This window comes from Amblyraja radiata, chromosome 20, assembly GCF_010909765.2.
Source record: "Amblyraja radiata isolate CabotCenter1 chromosome 20, sAmbRad1.1.pri, whole genome shotgun sequence".
NCBI lineage: Eukaryota > Metazoa > Chordata > Chondrichthyes > Rajiformes > Rajidae > Amblyraja > Amblyraja radiata.
The window spans coordinates 35,106,033-35,125,582 of record NC_045975.1 but is presented as its reverse complement, the minus strand read 5'-3'; the positions used below and the strand labels follow the sequence as shown (position 1 = coordinate 35,125,582).

The 19,550-nt window shown below is 40.9% G+C and overlaps 1 protein-coding gene across 1 annotated transcript in view; it reads left to right on the top strand.

The window, feature by feature from the left end:
• The window catches only part of pdhx (pyruvate dehydrogenase complex component X), a 163,637-nt gene that overhangs the window by 67,755 nt on the left and 76,332 nt on the right, over positions 1-19,550 (top strand). Inside the window, exon 6 of the mRNA XM_033039259.1 lies at positions 8,901-9,069. Within this exon, the coding sequence (XP_032895150.1) occupies positions 8,901-9,069 (169 nt within the window). The remainder of the gene's footprint in view (positions 1-8,900; positions 9,070-19,550) is intronic.

Here is a 19,550-nt window from a genome sequence, read left to right as displayed (position 1 = left end):
GTAAATGTCTTTGGGAAAAATTGGTGCATGTCTTCCATGCAGCACTACTGTGGCGCACTTTGTCTGGGTGTATGAACTTCTGTCCCAGTATGCCTAGTGGGCGTGCAGTCCCAGATAGAAACTATTGCTAAGTTGGAGAGGAAACTGCGCAATTGGGCAGTGGGCCAAGACTCAAGGTGCTGTATTGTTCAGGTAAATCTTTGTATGTTTAGCAAGACCGTAGGACTGAAAAAAGGGAAGCCCAGATGGATTTAAGACAGAGATAGAATGGATCAAATGGACAAGGGGGGGGGGGGGGCATATAATGAGGGAACAATTACAACTTTACAAGGTTTTAACAAGCTAAACCGGATAAATTATATTTTCAAAGACAAGATGGGAGATGGAGATGGCATGGACAATTGAAAATCTACCATATTACGCCACCTAGTGCTAAGAACCCACATTACATCGTTGGAGAACTGTTCATTAAGACAATTTCTCCTTAAGTTATAGGCTGCCTATTTCAGGCAAGAGTTCACTTATCCGCCAGGCTGTGGCAGCAGGTCTCCTGACACCTCTCTTCGGCATCACCCAACACTGTGAGGACCCAGATTAGGAAACAATCTTATTTAACCAAGTAAGACTCATTAAAGTCTTCAATACTCCTAATGTTTTTTTAAAAGGCAGGTTTTTTGGGATTGAACATTTTCATGATGTTTCACCTGAAGAAAGATATAAGAATAAGAAAAAAACAGGGCTATTTAGTATTGAAAAGTGTGACACATATACAATAACATTGACATAGTATTAATGCTGTCACAGCATTGTGTCAGTTCAGAGCACTGACAGGTGGTGAACCAGAGAATGGGTCTCTCAGTTGTCTGGGGCATCGCTTGGCATTTCTGTTCAGATCAAATTAGGCTTCAACAGGCAGCTGGGAACCAGCATCTCATTAGGAGGGTCCGTGGACCATGCTGGAAGCAGCATGAACTAAGGACATGCAACTGGCAAGTTTGGTCGCATTGCTATTCTTCAATGATCCAGCTCTGTACAGTTAGGCAGCTACTATCTCAAATGTAGCTTTAATAATCAATACTTTGCAATTTTGACCTTACATTTGCAGCAACAGGAACAAAGTCAAATCTGATTCCCATGAAATCAATAAATTCTTAATACATGCAAACTCTTTTAATCCACAAATAGGCAATTATTGTTAACATATAATTTTAATATATTTTATATGTATTATTTTTGTCATGTGACTATGAAGCATACATGTATTAGAAGGTGTAAGTAATGAGCCAGGAGAATGGACTGATGAGATTGCTCTCTGAAGAGCCAGCACGGGTGCAATAGTGTCTACGTACTGTAATGAATAAGCATAAACATGTGTGTATACACATACATTTGTGTAGGATTGTGCATGTAAAATTTCTTTGAACTTTAAAGGAGATTTATAAGGTCGTTTTTTTTCTTCACCCAGAGGGTGGTAGGTGCCTGGAACTGGCTGCCAGGGAAGATGGTAGAGGAAGATACAATGGGGACATTTAAGAGGCATTTAGACAGACATAAAGTGGCAGGCAACAGAGTGGTACGGATCATGTGCAGGCAGATAGGATTAGTTTAAATTAACATTGTGGTCAGTGCGAAAATGGTGGAGATCTGTTTCAGTCCTTTTCTACATTCTAAATTCAGTGGTTTCCTTCAGTTTGTTCAAGAAAACCTTAATACAGAATGTTAACTTTAAAAAAAAAATTCTGAATACCCACCATCCAATGCATTTCTGAGAGGGATTAACATCCGTCCACAGACATCTCTGATCTGCAGAATCCTGGGCTCATCCCTGGTTATTGAATGCTTCTGGGCATTTTCCTTGAGTGACAGTTATTCTGCTACAACATCTGAATATCTAAATGTCTGCATTAGCTTTTTTCTTTTCTTAGCTCGATGCTAAACACAATCTTATGCCAATTATTTATAATTTGGGTTCAAGTCTCAGCTGTCAGTGAGAGCTGAAGCAAATTCTGTTTCATTCTGAAATGACAGCTTGCACAAGCCTGCAGGTGGTGTTAAAGGGGAGACAGATTTTCCAGGCCTTTGGTTGACAGGATTTTCTTTCTACTCCCTGTGAATATGTTTATTGAAACTAGTTTGATTAATGTTTTCAGGAAATCACAAAAATTAGAAATGCCTGATTTCAAATCAACTAGAAACAGAAAATGTAGAATTGTTCCTAAGTTTTCTTTTAAAGAATGCAAAGCATTTGTTTTTTAAATTTAATAGTGATCTTGCTACCTCAGGGTGCATATGACATGCTAGTTTACTTGGGTGTTTTCACTCTTAATTCACTCACCGCTAACTGACTCTGGTCAATGCATTAATTAGCATTAAGCTGTCAGTCTCTGCCATCGAGCAATGATAAATTAATGGGATAATTTATTCTGTAGCCCAGCAATGACCTGCAAGTGTCCCTAGGGCAACATGGAGTCAGCTCGTGTGGGCTATACCTGACCTCAAGGGCCCTGATGACAACTTTCAGAAAAGGGAATGTTCGTGTTCAAGGTTGACTTGTTGTTTGCACGATGGGTGTGATAATCAATAGATGAGAATTACTGAGGGTGAACATAGCCAGATAAACCTGCAATTAAAGTAGTTTGCTTCATTTTATGTTTGAGGGCTTGTAAAACCCAGATGTGAATAGTGAAACAGATGCAGCTAATAATAATACCAGCAATCCATTATTGACCACTGATAATGGGACATTTGTGAAGGTAGCTATGAACGTATGACATCTCCCAGGTGAGTTCTGGACCCCTGAGGCTTGTACTGATTACCATCCACAGTTGTCATTGACACATGCTGCAGATTTCCAAGACAGTCAGGCAAGAGAAAACAGAGACAGTTGAATGCAGACATCACACTATTATCTGTCTCCCTCCTTTATAAGTAATTCAGCTGCAGAAGGATCCAGTTCATTCATTCAGCAACTTTTCAGGGCTCAGGAGTTTGACCATTCCCATGTTAAATAATAAGAAGATCACTCCAGGTGATTATCTACTAATTGAGTGAAGATCTAAGTCTGTTCCACCATTCAACTAGATTGTGGTAACCTGTATTTTATCAGTTAACTCCTTACTTTCATAACCCTCAATATCCTTGCTAAAGCTAAACCTACAAACTGCCCAGGATCCACAGCCTTTCTATTTTGCAGAGGTGAATTTTGGATGGTCTTCTCTTCTTCTTGCGTATGGCGTGCACAGCCTAAAGTTGTAGGACAACTTGTTCTATTTGATCTTATTTGATTGTGCACGCCAGGTTGATTGCATTCATCGAAACAGGGCGGACCACGTGAAGGTTGCAATCTTCCACCCCATTTTGGATGGTGAAAGACACTCATCTACTGTGTTTTGCAAAAAAAGTACTAAGTCTGGACAGTTTACATGCATCTTCCTCAAACTCAAAGTGTATTGTAAACTCAAATATGATTATCAGAAAAATGAGGTTACCGTTTTTTATAGTTGGAATCATTGAACACAGAAACTGGTTCTTCAGCCCACTAGCACTATCCAACACACTAGGGACAATTAATTATTTTTATAGATGCCAATTAAGCTACAAACCTGTGCGTCTTTGCCGTATGAGATGTAACTAGAGCACCCAGGGAAAACACACACGGTCACGAGGTGAACGTACAAACTCAAGACTGACAGCACCCGTAGTCAGGATCTAACTCGGGTCCCAGGCACTATAAGGCACCAATGCTAATGCTGCGCCACCCTGCTGCCCTATTCATCAATATTTTTTGTGGGGCCTAGCAATTACAATGCAGGTCCAACCTTTATTTAACTTCTTAAACTGCATCACCTCACAAATGTTGGAATTAGTGCAATTTTTAGTTTCACAATAATGTAACACTCATATTACTCGATACAGGTATTGAAATCAGAAATAGATATCAAAATGCTTGAATCCTGCTGCATTGCTTTTATGATAAATATAGTACCATAGCAAGCTGTCCTTTCAGGGTTACGAAAGTCTTTTGCCATATATGATAGTTCAGTCGCCCGTATCTTTTTCTTCAATTGAGCACAATTACATAGAAACTGATCATTGCTGCATGCCCTCTGGACTTAAGCCATTATTTTAAAAAAAATCTACCAGCCTAATCACTGGAGTATTCATACTGTAGTAAATTATTCAGATCCATATTGAGGATCATTTTGGTAACAAAGTCAGGACCCAGTAATTGAGTGGGTCAATAGAAGGGAAAGCATATTCCTAGGTGATAGCTAAAAGAAGATATTTGTTGTTGGTATTTAATGTATTCTAGTTTTCAGAATACCTGTGTAAATCTAATTAAATATGGCTTTGAATGCTCTTACTGTCTGTGTGAAAAATCAAACCCAGTATGTGATATGACTAGGAATGGCTCCATAATTCTTAAAAAAACCCACACAAAGTGTCTGAGTAACTCAGCAGGTCGGAATCCTTCTTAAGATTGATTGTGGTTGGGGGGGGGGGGGGGAGGATGGGGCGAAGGAAGAGAAGGAAAGCTGTAAGGGAGGAGGTGCAGGAGGGGGTGGGGTTTGATAGGGAGATAGTGGGCAAAGGCCAGAGATGAAAAGACAGATAGATAGCTAGCTCTTTGGAATATGCTTTCCCTTCTATCGACCCACCCAATTACCAGATTCTTGAATTTGTTACCAAATCATATTGGCCCTCTAATATGGATCTGAATAAATTACTACAGTACAAATGTGCGCAACAAAAGTATTAAAGAGGTGCAAATTGTGAAGCTAGAGGAAGGAATGTAGGTGGAGGGGGGAAATAGTTACGAGTCCAGGTGGGGCACAGGGGAGAGGGAGGGGTTGGGGCGGGAGGGGGGTAGGGCCGGAGGGTTTCCTCCTCCCCTTTGTGCCTCACCTGGACTTCCACCTATTTCTCCCCTCCCTTTCCACCTACATTCCTTCCTCTCGCTTCACAATTTGCAACTTCATCTTTTGTCTTTTCATCTCTAGCCTTAATCCACCATCTGCCTATCAAAAATCCCCCTCACTTGCATCAATCTGTTACTTGCCCGCATTTGTCCTGCCCTCCTCTCTTCTAATTTTCTTCCTCCGCCCCCCCAAACAATCACTTTGAAGAAGGATTACCGACCGAAAACATCACATATCCGTGTTTTCCAGAGATGCTGCCTGATCTGCTGAGTTACTTCAGCAGTTTTTGTCTTTTTTGTAAACCAGCATGTGCAGTTCCTAGTATCCATAGTTCCTTGTTTTATGTTTTTTAAAGCATTGAATGTGAAGCTTGTCACTCGCATTGAAATAATTATTTCACCACCACCATTCAAATTGGTATTGAAGAATCAAAGTAGAGTTTGATTTTTACATAAAATTTCCACTTCAGCCTTGAGCTAACACGTTGATGGACACTGCAGTTTAGTCTCAGTAGGATGTGTGACTTAACATGTCTTAACATAGCAAATTTGTTACATGAAAATGTGCCAAAAGCAATTTAACTGCATCAGGCTATTACAGCGATTTAAATAACTAGAGATCCAATGAGATACCATCAGTAAGGTATTGCTCGAGAAGAGGTACCCATTCCAGTTGGACTTTGTATTGTAAAATGAGGGAAACTGAACTGTGATGTTCCAATTTCATCAGCAGATGGCACTGCAGTCACCTTCAGATTTCCCACTTCACAAATTTGCAGCATGTCATTCTCCTAGTGAGTTTAATAACCATTAAAACTGAATCTTTCCGCTTGTACAATCAATCATCTTACTGAATTAAAAATACGATGGGTAATTAACGACCTACTTTCGATAACAGTGGAGTTTATTTGTTTTCAATCTGTTCACTACTTACATACAAGCGATGACCTCTACAGGAAACAAATCTCAGCTGGTGGTCAGATGATTGCTTAATCCTTGACCCTGAAGTGAGTCTAATCCATGGATCATTACTGCAACGTTAAAAGCTTCCCTTGAACCTTTTTCTTTTCATTTACATAGAAGGGACAATTTTTTTTAAAAGGGGTTTTAATTAAATCTATGGTACAGCACATTTTTAATCGATGGCACAAAAATACCAAGAAAGATTAATGGATTTAAACATTTACATAAATAGCAAAAATCATTTCATCTGCAGGTAAAGCTTTGTCCCCTGTGGAAAGATGGACATCTTGTTATGAGTTGTAATTCTTTTGTTGTGGCTTCCTTATTTTCCATGCTCCATTCTGTTAAAACGAATGTTTGGACCTTATATATTTAATTATTCCACACCTTTGGAAGAAAAATATCCAAAATGTCATACTATGTCATGTAAAAATGACATCAAAATGTCATGAAAACATTTTGTTTTTTCTTTGATTCGATAGCACATAAACAAATGATTTTCACTGTACCTCAGTACATGTGACAATAGTAAACTAAATTAATCTCTACATTAACCAATTACCTTTTGCTGTGCATTAAGCAAAAATAGCTATGGTTGTGGAATATCTTTCCTTTTGCCTACTCTTGAATCTACTACTAGTCAGTTCTCTGTTTTATGTATAAACAAGTGGTCAGCAGAATGTCAACCTGCCCTTAGATACTGAGAAAACCGACTATTTAAGACATTTTCTTTTCTTGGATTTATTTTTTCTTTCTTTGCCATTCATGTAACAGGTGCATTTTGCTTTGAGTTGGGTGAGAAAAGGCTCTGTTCCAAGACGAGAACTAGAAATTGTGATTCACCGATGCAAGCGGGGCAGCATCTAAAGGGCGTTGTAACTGGGCATCCCCAACTAATCAGAACAGACATTTTAATTAACAAAACTGTGTAAATACCTCTCAAGAGTTTTGTTCTCTGTCAAAATTAAACATCTTCTGAATGGTGGAAGAATTAATTTACTTAACTATTTCTAAAATTTTAGACCAGAGCAAGAATGAACAGCCTCTAGCATGCAAGGTTGATTTGCTTTTGATATCTAAATGCAATAAAAATAATGTTTTTTATCTCATTATTTAAGTAATTTAAAATAATAAAATGATTCTTCTAATCAGCAGTAATTATATTGCCAGATTTTGCTTTAACTAACCTAAGTATGGAACTGCCCACTTGAGGCTTAGGGAGAAATTGTGGGGACCTCAGTTGGGTAACTTGTGTACACTGAATGCTTCAGTGAAACAACAGTAACATTTAATTATGTATATTTGTAGGAGTACACTGAAGATAGACACAAAATGCTGGAGTAACTCAGCAGGACAGGCAGCATTTCTGGATAGTAAGAAGGGTCACCATTTCTTCTATCTAAAGATGCTGTCTGTCCCGCTGAGTTACGACTTAAGAAGGGTCTCGACCCAAACCATCACCCATTCCTTCTATCCAGAGATGCTGCCTGTCCCTCTGAGTTACTCCAGCATTTTGTATCTAACATTTAATGATTGCAGCCACCTAATCTCATTGTTCATCACAATTTACTGATGCTACTCCCAGCTCCCTAAGAGCCTTTCACAGGCACCACTATCGACAACCACTTGCAGCCAGCCAGCATCCTGACCCATCCCCTCCCTTCCATTACCTTACCCGTCCCTACCTCCAGCCCCTTATTCCCTCCTTCACATTTGTCCCTATATTCCCCTCTATCACTCTAGCTGTCTCTCCCAAACTCCTGCACAGTTCTTCTTCTAATAATTCTACTTGAATGATGCTTCCATAATTCCACTTCAGACCTTGTTTGCTCAAGGTTAATGTCCATAAAAACAGCTGTTAACAATTGAAAGCTGAATAGTCTTTTTAAAGAAAACTTCATGCTTCATACGAAGGATGTTGTATTTTTAAAGCCAGATAATTCAGGAAATGTTTTGTTCGTTTTTAATTAAATGTTATGATTTTTGAGAAGAACCGTGAAGTTTCTGAGCCAAGCAGATTGGATGACCTCAATTAACCTGTACATTTCAGTCAAAAGCCTGTTGGCTGATACTAGCTTAGAACATGGAAAGCCTGTATGTTTAAACCTGGTACTCATCGCCGATGATATGTGCGCCATGAAATGGGCAATAATGAATGTGTAATCTCGCATTCATTAATTGTGCCCCTAATTTAAAGGTGTAGCGAACCTTGATTGGCATTGGTGACGTTATTTTAGCTCGTACTATGCTATTGCATTTTAATAGTGCTGACCCTTTGCCAAAGTGTAGTCATCTTTGATAAGCAAGCTGTGGCTGTGGTTTTCCTGTGGATGGCTGTGCTTGTGCCACAGGCAGACAGGGCACAGTTGCAATTGCACTGTGCCATCTGCCATTGACCATGATATGCGGCAAGTTTATGACATCTCAGTTGGAGGAATATTGAAAATGTTGATTGATTCTTTCATAATGAACTCCAAAAAGATGTAGTTAGTTCCATTACATGAAAAAAAATGAAAGTAAACTATTTTTTCTCACTTGCAATTTATATTGTTTTGATCCTAAAGAGGAAAAGTATATCTATAATATAAATACTGCAAAGATTTAGTCTGGGTGATAAGAAATGTCAACATAATCTTTCACTCAAGAGATACCTTCAACTTGACAAAGTTGTAATAAGAGAGAGAGATAGATGTGAAGGCAACAAACAGAATTCTGCAAAGTATGATCAAAAGATTGTCGTTACTTTGAGTTTCAGAAGCATTTTTAAACGAGAGTGGAGTTAGGGAAATGAGAAGCAACTCCTTTTTGTTCTGCTTGGAGCTGCCTGAATGAGCGCAGATTTCCTGCCTATCTGACAGCTTCCAAATTCAGCCTTGTAAACCAAGTTTTCACCAACTCAGCTTTGATGCTGAGTACTAGAAATAATTGTAATCATCTTTGATAAAACATGTGTGGACCATCTTATCACTTTTTAAAATGTTATTTGCTTTGTATGACAGAGTATCTTGGTGTGTTATAGGGATGCCCTGAATATGTTGAAACATAAAGGAACCGCGACAACACCAAGAGCAACAAGCACTGCCCCTGTGCAGCCATCTTTGAAGGTGCCTCAAGCAGTTTTGGGTGCCCCTCTGTATGCCAGACCATCCACTCCACCAATCTCCATCCCGGGACAGCCATTAGCTCCGGTGAGATATTGCAAATCAAATTTGATAGAATGGAGACAAATATTTTATGTATGTATATATTATTTAATCATATAAAAATGTGCTTTGCTATTTGCTTTGATGCTGAAAAATATAGATAAACCTAACAGGAGAAATATAAGAGAGACAAGGGACTGTAGATGCTGAAATCTGCAGCAACACACAAACTTAGCGAGTCGAGCAACATCTATAAGAGGGTCCAATTGTTGACATTTTGAGTCAGGACCCTGGATCAAGACTGAGAGTGGAGAGGGATGATAGCCAGTATAAAGTTGAAAGGGGGAGGGATGAGATGGAGACTAGTAGGGTCTTGTGGAGGGGTGATGACAGACAAATGGAGTTGGATTGACGCTCGGTGGAGGCACACAAAAATAAAGACAGTTGGAGCAGGTAGGGGGGAGGAGGGGGGAGGGCGAAGATGGAGACAGCTGCTAGAGACAAGCAGGAATGCAAAGCCCACCAGTACTAGAATCTGATACATAAACAAGGTGATAATAGAAGCCATTTGGGGAGAGGCCGGAGGGCATATTGAACCACAACCAGATGGGGAAGGGGGTTGAGGATGTTGCTCAGGATGAAAGCTGTACATAGTGGGCAGATGGAACCAGGAGGGGGTGAGCGATGAAAATGGGTGGTGGTGCGTGGGAAAGGGACAAAATTGAGAGGGTGGGAGTGATATCAAAAAGAAAATATTTTCTCATGGTAGGGAAATACTAAAAAAAGAAGGCATACATTTAAGGTGAAGTAAAAGAAATCTGAGAGGAAGGTTTTCTTCACATATCATGGTTGATATCTGGATCTTGCTGCCAGAGGAGGTGGTAGAATTAAATGCAATAAGTTTGTTTAAGAATCATTTAGACAGCCCTCGAAGAGGCAAGGGATAGAAGGATAAGAAGCAGGTTAATAGGATTAGTGTAGAGGGTATAAAGGTCGGCGTGGGCCGAAGGGCCTGTTTCTGTGCTGTACAAATCCATGACTATGACTAAAATAACTAATCATCATCAAGTGTGTATATATACACAGTCATGTTCAAGCCCTGCATGGATTTTAAAAACAAGAAACAAGATTAAAGTTATGTTCCTTTACTGTTGATATAGATGGCAATAATTTATCTTTTAAGAAGGAAAATCTATTTAAACTCGCATCTATGGATTTCCAATTCAGTCTGCTCTGATAAATATTTGACAGTTTTACCTAAAAAATGTTATTTTTGGATCAGGCTATATTTTGATTAAATTCTTGTAATTCCCGTAGATAAAAGTATCAGTGGACTTTGAAATTACAAAAGCACCGTTTTGTTTATAGAAAAATAAGATAACTAAAACTGATTGCACTTTAGACATTACTCTAATCTATGCATTGCTGTTATTGTGCAAAATTAAATACGTGATTGTCCATATTTAGTTTAAGGACAGACTTATTATTATATAACACATCTCCTGCCCTCAGAATCGCCCAGAGCTATGTACCTGTACCTATGTACTTCCTAAGGATTGACACTTTTGTAATATTGTGCCATGGCAGTCACATTTCCCAAAAGAAAGTAGTAATATTGAACTTTTTTCAGTGGTATTGATTGAATTATAAATATTATCCATGCTCCCCTCTTTAAAATAAACAATGTCACATAAATAAGAAAGCAGACTGGACCACAAATTCCTCCACTCCTTCCAGAGAAGCTCCACCTCCAACAGGGCATCAGTTAATTATGTGGAGTGCTGCAACCAGCCACGGTTGGCATCCGTAATAAATTTGTTGATCTGTATATCTTTGCTTGGTTTAAGGTAGTACCTATTACTGTTAATATCGGAATTGTAATCAAAGATGAAAATATTTAAAATATCAATTATATTAATTTAAACAGTGTAAAATTTGTGTTCCAATCAAAGCAGTAAAGGGAAAGAGATTTGTCTGAACTTTTGGAATCTATGGTTGTGTAGAAATCAGGAGATAAGAAAATGAGGAGAAACTAGTAATTAGTCTCCTAAATTTCCTACATCTATATGATCTTCCTAAATCACAATTCCTTAAATCTATATCTCTATACTTATAAAACTCTGATCTTGGATGTGTGTGTATTGTGCGATGTTCGTGTGCGTTACACATCTCCTCGAAAAAACTACACGCTAACAGTGAAATTTTTACATATTCCGTTAGAGATTTACACCATGATGTCAAAAATCGCCTTATCTGAAAAATTCATGCATTATTTCTCGAGTTATTTATGACAATGTTCAAAAATGTCAAATAACTTAGAAAATAAACGAGATGGACTCGCTGATGACATCACAATGGATCTGACTGCCTGCCACTGCGAGTGATGTCACCCCTGTTCTGTCTTCTGTACTTCTTGGCTTCTTAACTTTTACTTCTTTAAATTAGTCACTTAGCATTTTTAAACTGCTGCTCGTGCTGCGCGCTCCACTGGGCTCCTTGAAGTTCTAGAACATGGCGGTGGCGGTGGGAAGGTTGCCGTGGTGGCCATTACTCCCTCTGAGAGAGGCCGTCTATGGAGACCTGCAATTCCTCCGTCGATCGCAGGGACTCGGGGAATCGTGACGCCTTTTCCTCGCTGGTGATCCCGATCCCACCTGGCGATGTCTGGCCGTCAAGAGGGACGACCACCTCTACATCTCCCCCGCCCGATCGTCTGTCATGCGGGTCGGTGGGCTTCCCCTCGCGGAATCCACAATCGGACGGCCCTCCGCCGCTTTTGACCGTCCTCAGATCGCTCTGGGCCTCGCTTGTGTCCACGCCGGTCGCAGCCTCGCTCGAGCCCGGCACCTGGTGGGGAGGCTGCTGCTCTACGACCTGGGTAGGTGCTGCCTCTACCCCCTCCCCCTCCCCCGGGCAGAGAAAGAGAGGGAGAGGGGGTGGAGGGAGAGTGGGTGGAGGGAGGGGGAGTGGAGGGAGGGGGGGTGGAGGGAGGGAGGGTGGAGGGAGGGAGGGTGGAGGGAGGGGAGGGGAGGGGGGAGAGGGGGGGAAGGGAGGGGGGGAGGGGAGAGGAGAGGGGGAGAGGGGAAGGGGGGCCTCGCTCGGGGCGCCCTCCCTCTCTGCCCCCTCCCCCTCACTCTCTGCCCCCCCTCCCTCTCTAGGGAGTGATGAATATTGGGACCTGTGGGTGAGTGGTGGAGTATTGCGTTCGGGAACCAGTCCTCCCCTGTGACGCCGCGCGCCCCCCCACCCCTCAATCTCTACCCCCTCCCTCTCCCTCTCTACCCCCCTCCCCCTCTCTCTCTACCCCCTCCCCCTCTCTCTCCACCCCCCCTCTAGCCGCGCCTGCGCAGTTGCGGGCTATGCGTGAGTGGGTAGGATGGGGGATGGGGTAAAAGGTGCGAGTGAATAATATTAATATAATATCAAGGGGGAGGTTAGTGTGTGTGTGATGCCGAAGGCCGACCCCCCCCAACCCCCCCCCTCCCGCTGTGAGGGGATGAGACCCAACGGGTCCCACTTGGTCTAGTGATCTATAAATTCTCTGGAATGTGCGTTGAACATGCCAGCATCCATTCTTAGCATGGGCTCGTAGCAGCACAATTCTAAAATGCACGATACTGCGATTTCATGAACAATTGAAAATACCTTGCACTGGACCTCACAGCATGCATGTCATGTGCACAGACGATTCTGCAAAAAAAACCTGTCCCTGCAGTAAGTTGAAAAAAAAATACTTCATGGTTTTCGAAAGGAAATGATACGTGGCATACATATATTACAAATGTCAAAGATGTCCAAGCCTGTTTCTTCAATCTAATGCAGTGCAGAATTTGATTATGTAATGAAACGGGAATAGTGATCTGGTTGTAAGGGAGGATCCCTTCAAAAGGTTCCCTTCAGGAACCGGAAAAAGGAGGGTCAAGCGGTGATTCTGGCCTTAAAACAAAGTTAACTGAAGGAATGAGGAAGGAATTGACTACAACAGGGAGGGGTAAATCATTTGTGAATCTGCAATCTGATGGCTGAGTCTGGGAAATAATTAAAGACAGTTGAAAGATGAGTTATTCCTAAATAAATTCAATCAGCCATTACAAGAATGTATAAGATCGCCATCAATTGTAAAGGAGCAAATTAGAAAGTATGAAGCAGAGAATGTCAAATTAATGAAGACAATAAATAAAAGTATGAAGTTGATGTCAGTTGTTGCAGGAAATCCAAGTGCCTTGAAAATAAATGTATTAAACTTTTAATGAAACAATTTCATTGTTGCAAAAATCAACCAGACCAATGGAATGCTGACCATTGTATTTAGAAGATTTAGAAGAAACTAGTTCCTGGTTAAACCATGTCTTAATTTAACATTTTTGTGGCGCAACAGTAGAGTTGCTGCCTTACAGCGCCAGAGATCCAGGCTCAACCCTGACTGGTTGCACTTTCTCCCTGTGACCGTGTGGGTTTTCTCCGGGTGCTCCGATTTCCTCCCACATTCCAATGACGTGCAGGTTTGTAGGTCAAATGGCTTATGTAAATTGTCCTTAGCGTGTAGGATAGTGCTAGTGTGTGCGGTGATCGCTGGTCAGTGCAATCGCTGGTCGGCGCAGAATGGGTGAGCCGAAGCACCTGTTTCCACACTGTATATCTAAAGTCTAAATCTTTGTTTTCATATCCTTCCATGACTTTAAGGTCTTTATCTCTATAATCCCCTTCAGCCCTACAACCTCACCTTGTATAGACCTTTATTTTAAACACTAGTGTGAAGACTAATACAAAATAGTTATTCAATGGATGCTCTTTCACAAATGCAAACAACTGTGCCTTTAATTGCCAAAACTCTAAATTCTCCATTTCCTTCTCTAAACCTTTGCTTTCCTTCCCTCAGATATTCTTTACAATCATATTTCTGTCCGAGATTTATCCTCTCATGCGTCTTATAATCGAATCACATTAAGATCCCTATGAAGTAGCATGTTAATGTGATTAAAGATATTATATAAGCGATGGTAGACACAAAATGCTGGAGTAACTCAGCGGGGCAGGCAGCATCTCTGGATAGAAGGAATGGGTGATGTTTTGGGTCGAGACCCTTCCTCAGGCCGTTGTTATTGTTGTCAGATTGATGTTATTGAAGTTGGTAAATGCAGAAACCATTATTTTATGAAAATTAGCAATTGTGGCGAATCATTGGAAAGTGACAAAAGTTTCATCTCTTGTTCATCCAGTTTTTAATTTCACTTGTGGATTAACATCTGGTGTTCATTTATGATCAATTTTGAACGGTATATACAAAAGTAAGGAACTAGCATCTGTTGGCTAATATTTTGAATTAGTCTTCAGAATAGATGGTTGTATAATATACCTAATGTGCAAAGGCAGGATCACAACTTCACAAATAAGGTAACTTTGCTGCATGAAGTTGTGGCACTAAAAAACAAATGGTATTGGTTTTACAAATGTGAAAACAACAAGGCAAGAAACAATTGAGGTTCAGTGTAGGTAAGTGTAAGGCCATCCGCTTCAACCAAAAAGCATCAGTGCTGTCCAATGACAGTAGGAATCAACATGGACAGATGTCTGAAATCTAGACAGCAGTAGAGAAAACTAATTTAAAAGGTGATGTGATGTTAACTTTTATATATGGACAAACAGAATAGAAAGAGAAGGAAGTTCTTCCAAATAGGCATGAGATTTCTCTGCAGATTTCCGCGGATTTTGACATTCGGTTTAAAAAAAATCCGGCCTGGACTTACCATCGCGGACCCTGGGATCTTTTGCCGAGGATCGCCAGTGTTGCAGCTCTGACCGCGGGGCCTGTGGACTTTAACACTGTGAAGCAGCAGTCTCCGGTAAGAAGTTGCCGACTCGGGAGCTCCATCCGATCCGTCCCGACGCCGGAGTTTCCATCATCCCGACGAGAGGGCTTGAACAACGGACCGTCGGCAACGTCCCCGTTCAAAAGCCCCGACCACGGGTGAACAAAGGAGGAAGATGACTGAACTTTATTGCCTTCCATCACAGTGAGGAATGTTGATTCCACTGTGGTGGATGCTTATGTTAAACTTTATTTTATGTGCTGTGTGTATTTTTGCTTTTTACTTAGTATGGCTGTATGGTAACTAAAATTTCATTGCACCTTAATTGGTACACGTGACAATTAAATTGAATCTTGAGTCGTTCCGTGAGACAGTGAGCCGCTGCGCCGATGGTTGAGTACGTGGAAATCCGCGGAGTCTATTTTAGCGGAAAGCGTGTACGTGGTTGCGGGCTGACCGTTTTTGCATGCACATATCTACGGCTAGCGCTCAGTTCCACACATGTAGAGTAGCGGTTTTCCTCTGTCCCTTAGGCCTACTGTACTGGGGTTGGGGCGGGGCCGCACAGATTTACGTACACGCACACAACGCTCACACTGCATTCAAGACTCTGTATGTCATAGACACTACAATGTTCTTTTTTTTACCTGATTCTATCAGGTAAAATGGGTTATTAAAAAAATTACAGTATAAATTAAGGGTATAAACAAGCAAGGAAATTGTGTAATTTCAAGGTATAATTATCAAATAATCATCAAAAATTCCCTTTGTAAAGGATACTTCTCTCTAATTAGAGAAAACAAGCAAAGAACAGGTATCATGTTTCAAGTAGGTGTAGGCGTCATGTGAAATATTTTCAATATGGCTCAAGCAAGGAGTTGGTGTCATTTTAAGGTAAACATATAAAATTATAAAAGGACTGGACAAGTTAGATGCAGGAAAAATGTTCCCAATGTTGGGCGAGTCCAGAACCAGGGTCCACAGTCTTAGAGTAAAGGGGAGGCCATTTAAGACTGAGGTGAGAAAAAACTTTTTCACCCAGAGAGTTGTGAATTTGTGGAATTCACTGCCACAGAAGGCAGTGGAGGCCAAATCACTGGATGGATTTAAGAGAGAGTTAGATAGAGCTCTAGGGGCTAGTGGAATCAAGGGATATGGGGAGGCACGGGTTATTGATTGGGGACGATCAGCCATGATCACAATGAATGGCAGTGCTGGTTCAAAGGGCCGAATGGCCTCCTCCTGCACCTATGTTCTATGTTTCTATGATTATCACATATTTTCTGTATAAAATAAGAAATGACAAGCAAGTAAAATGTGTTATTTTAAGGTACAATTAAAAAAAATACAGTATAAACTAAAGGTAAACAGGCAAGAAGACGGTGTCATTTCAAGGTACAATTATCAAAAAAAAATCTGCATATTCTGCCCCTGGACCCACATCTCTCTTCCTCTTTTTTTCAGTTTTTCCTGTCTCATGCCTGCTATACAGGTCATCAGCTTTAATTCCAAATAACATGTACATATTTGATAATTGAGACCTTTTAATTTTTCTTCTTTAAAGGTTCTTGTGTTGTGGAAACAGAGAGAGCATTACCATGTTTTGATATGTCTTGCAGCCAAATACCTAGCTGATACTATTTGACAAAGCTCATGTTGTGCAATTAGTTTTGATATGAAAGTGGTGGGTTCTAATAAAACAGAATCCAACAAGGAGGTAAAGAAGCTATGTTTGGTTGATTAACCCTCAATAATATTAAGCTTCCCCCGCATCCCCAAATGTCCGAACCATCAGTGATACCCTAGAATACTTGACCCACATCCGAGACAGAGACATGATTCATTTGACAGGGGAATGGCAGTGAAATCTAAGCATTACATTTTGAGGATGTAAAGCAGTGAAAGGAAGACTGCTGTCAATCTGGTCATTATAAATATAGTCATAACAAGTATAACACAGAACTATTTGAACACCTTTTAGGGCATTTGATATCAATTTGAAGCCATATGTGAAGAATATTGTACAGCCATGGAATGGATGAGGAATAACATAATCCAGTCATGAACCAGAACAAAGAAACTAAATCATCATTTGAGTTATGTTCCCCGGAAATAGGGAAAGTTTTGGGAGAGATCTAATTGATGTTTGAAGGAAAAATAGGGAATCAGAACAGTGTTCCCTCTGGGAACGTGTAGCAGTGTAGTGGCCTGGATGTCAGGAAAAGGCCAGACGCCAGGCAGGTTCAGAAGTCATTTAATGAATCATGGCAAACACCCAGAACGTCCGCGAGCAGGACCCGGGAAACCCCGTGGGCAGACAATCGTCCCTGTCCCTCAAGAGCCGAGGGGGGTAACCCAAGGAGTGGCCTAACCCCCAGGGACCGCCATAGCAGTATGGCATAATCTCATTACATTACAAAACAGTTTAAAGATCCTGTCAGAGATTGGGTACTACATTTTATGTAGTTACTAAATAAAATCTTACTTGTTAGTACATTTTTGCAGGTTGCCAACACAATAAATAACAACACTGACCTTTATGATACAATAAATTAGAAGATAAAAGGCATGAAAACTGGTTGGGAGGGCAAGGAACAGATAAGTTATAGTTGCAGATCAGGACAGAAAGATTCCAGAGTTAATTATCATATGCGCCGGGTAGGGAACTGCAGCTTTGCATGAATATTAACGCAACTGCACACAAATAAACAGACAATAATCAATTAAATTAAAAGTGATCAATAATACTTGGCAACCTGACCATCCCAGTGCAAACTGAAGCATGAGCAGCCTAGACAAATTGTTCCTGAGGTAAGTGTGTGGCTAGTGTTTACAAATACACAGGACTAGATGTTAAAAGTCCAAAGTGCCAAATATCAATTCACTCCCGATGGTGATGGGAGCCTTCTGCACTCACCTATGCTCCTCCGATGTTGAAAAAGGCTAGGCAGACACGTCATTGGAGTTATCAAGTGGGCACCTACTTTCATCGACGTTTCGATGATTGAACCCACGACGCCTCCAGTAGGCTCAGCGGTGCATTCTGGTGTCCCAGAACCACCCCCCTCTGCATCTGTCTAGTCGGTTATTTGGGAGACCAAATGGGGTCTTTCCTCTTCAGCCAGAGCCACTGGCTACTCCGCTCTGCCACCCGTGATGTTTCTTTGATGTGGTTCTAGAGCGTGTTGGTTGATGAGAAGAAATTGTTCTTGAACTGGAGGTCATGGTTCGCAGGCTCCTGTATCTTCTTCCTGATAGGAATGAGGTGAGAGCGTGGCCAGGATGGTGTGCTCCTTTGATATTAGCTGCCTTTTTGAGGCAGTGCTTCCAATATATTTTTTCATGGTAGGGAAGCCAATATCTGCGATCGACCAGGCAATGTTCTCCACTTTCCGTTTCTTGGGCATTAATGGCAAAGCTTTCAGTAAGTTTTTGAGGGCATGGATATGTGGTATAAAGGAGGATGAACTGAAAGGTCAGGGACAGGAATGTGTGAATTACAAATATCAATGAGCAGCAAAAAATATATGCGCACATCAGTGTGAAATGGAAGAAGGATGATGGAGGTTTCTGAGAGAATGGAATGAAACCAAGATGATTTGATGGACTAAGAACCCTGAAATTGATTGATAAAGTAATGGGTGCCACACATAACCTAGCATGATTTAGTGTGTAAGAAGTAACTGCAGATTAAACCTCCAGGTTTAAACCGAAGATAAACACAAAAAGCTGGACTAGCTCTTCTGAAGAAGGGTCTTGACCCTAACGACACTCATTCCTTCTCCCGAGAGATGCTGCCTGTCTTGCTGAGATACTCCAGCTTTTTGTGTAATCTTTTCATGTGATATGCTTGTAAATCAGATGTCAGATCATCTACATTACTGGGATAGGTACAGACCCCCTATTGAGTAAACCAAATCCTTACTCAATGAACCGTAAGAGCAAATCAAAGATTCACAGATACTTTAAGATATGGAAATGAGTGCTGCTTAAAAATATTTAGTTTTGTACCATAGATGAATAATTTTAGAACTTTTTTATGTAGTGTGGGTTGCATGGATGTTTATATAAAATAAGACCCATATAACCTCTGAATGTATCGCCCAGACATTGAGTAGGCCACAAAGGCCCAGCAGTGCATAAAATTTTGCATACAAGTCTCATCATTGTATTTTTTCTTGGTTAAACTATCACTCTTCAGGAAGCATTTGGCAAAGCATATCAGGTTAGGGTCAAACTCCGGAAGAGCAAGTGTGCCATTGTGGTTACAATCCTTTGAAGAGAAAGTGATGTAATACTAAATTGTAGTGTAGTTGACATCATTGTATTGTGCGTCTGTAAACAACTGCGAAAGCTGCGGGCAGTACTCATAGAAATTATATAGGCTCACAGTTCCTTTGTGTAATTATGGAATGTTTCCTAAAGTATCCTGACGGGTGTACTTTCCACTCCCTTTAATTTTGAGTTTATAATGATCTAGTGCAAATGTAATTTTGTCTTTATACCCATCAGTCACTCTACCAGCAAGTTTTGCAGGCAAACATGAAGCACCTACCCTCTAATATCTACACAAGATGGACACAAAAAGCTGGAGTAACTCAGCGGGATAGGCAGCATCTCTGGAGAGAAGGAATGGGTGACGTTTCAGGTCAAGACCCTTTTTCAGACTAGTCAGAGGAAAGGGAAATGAGAGATATAGACGATGATGTAGAGAGA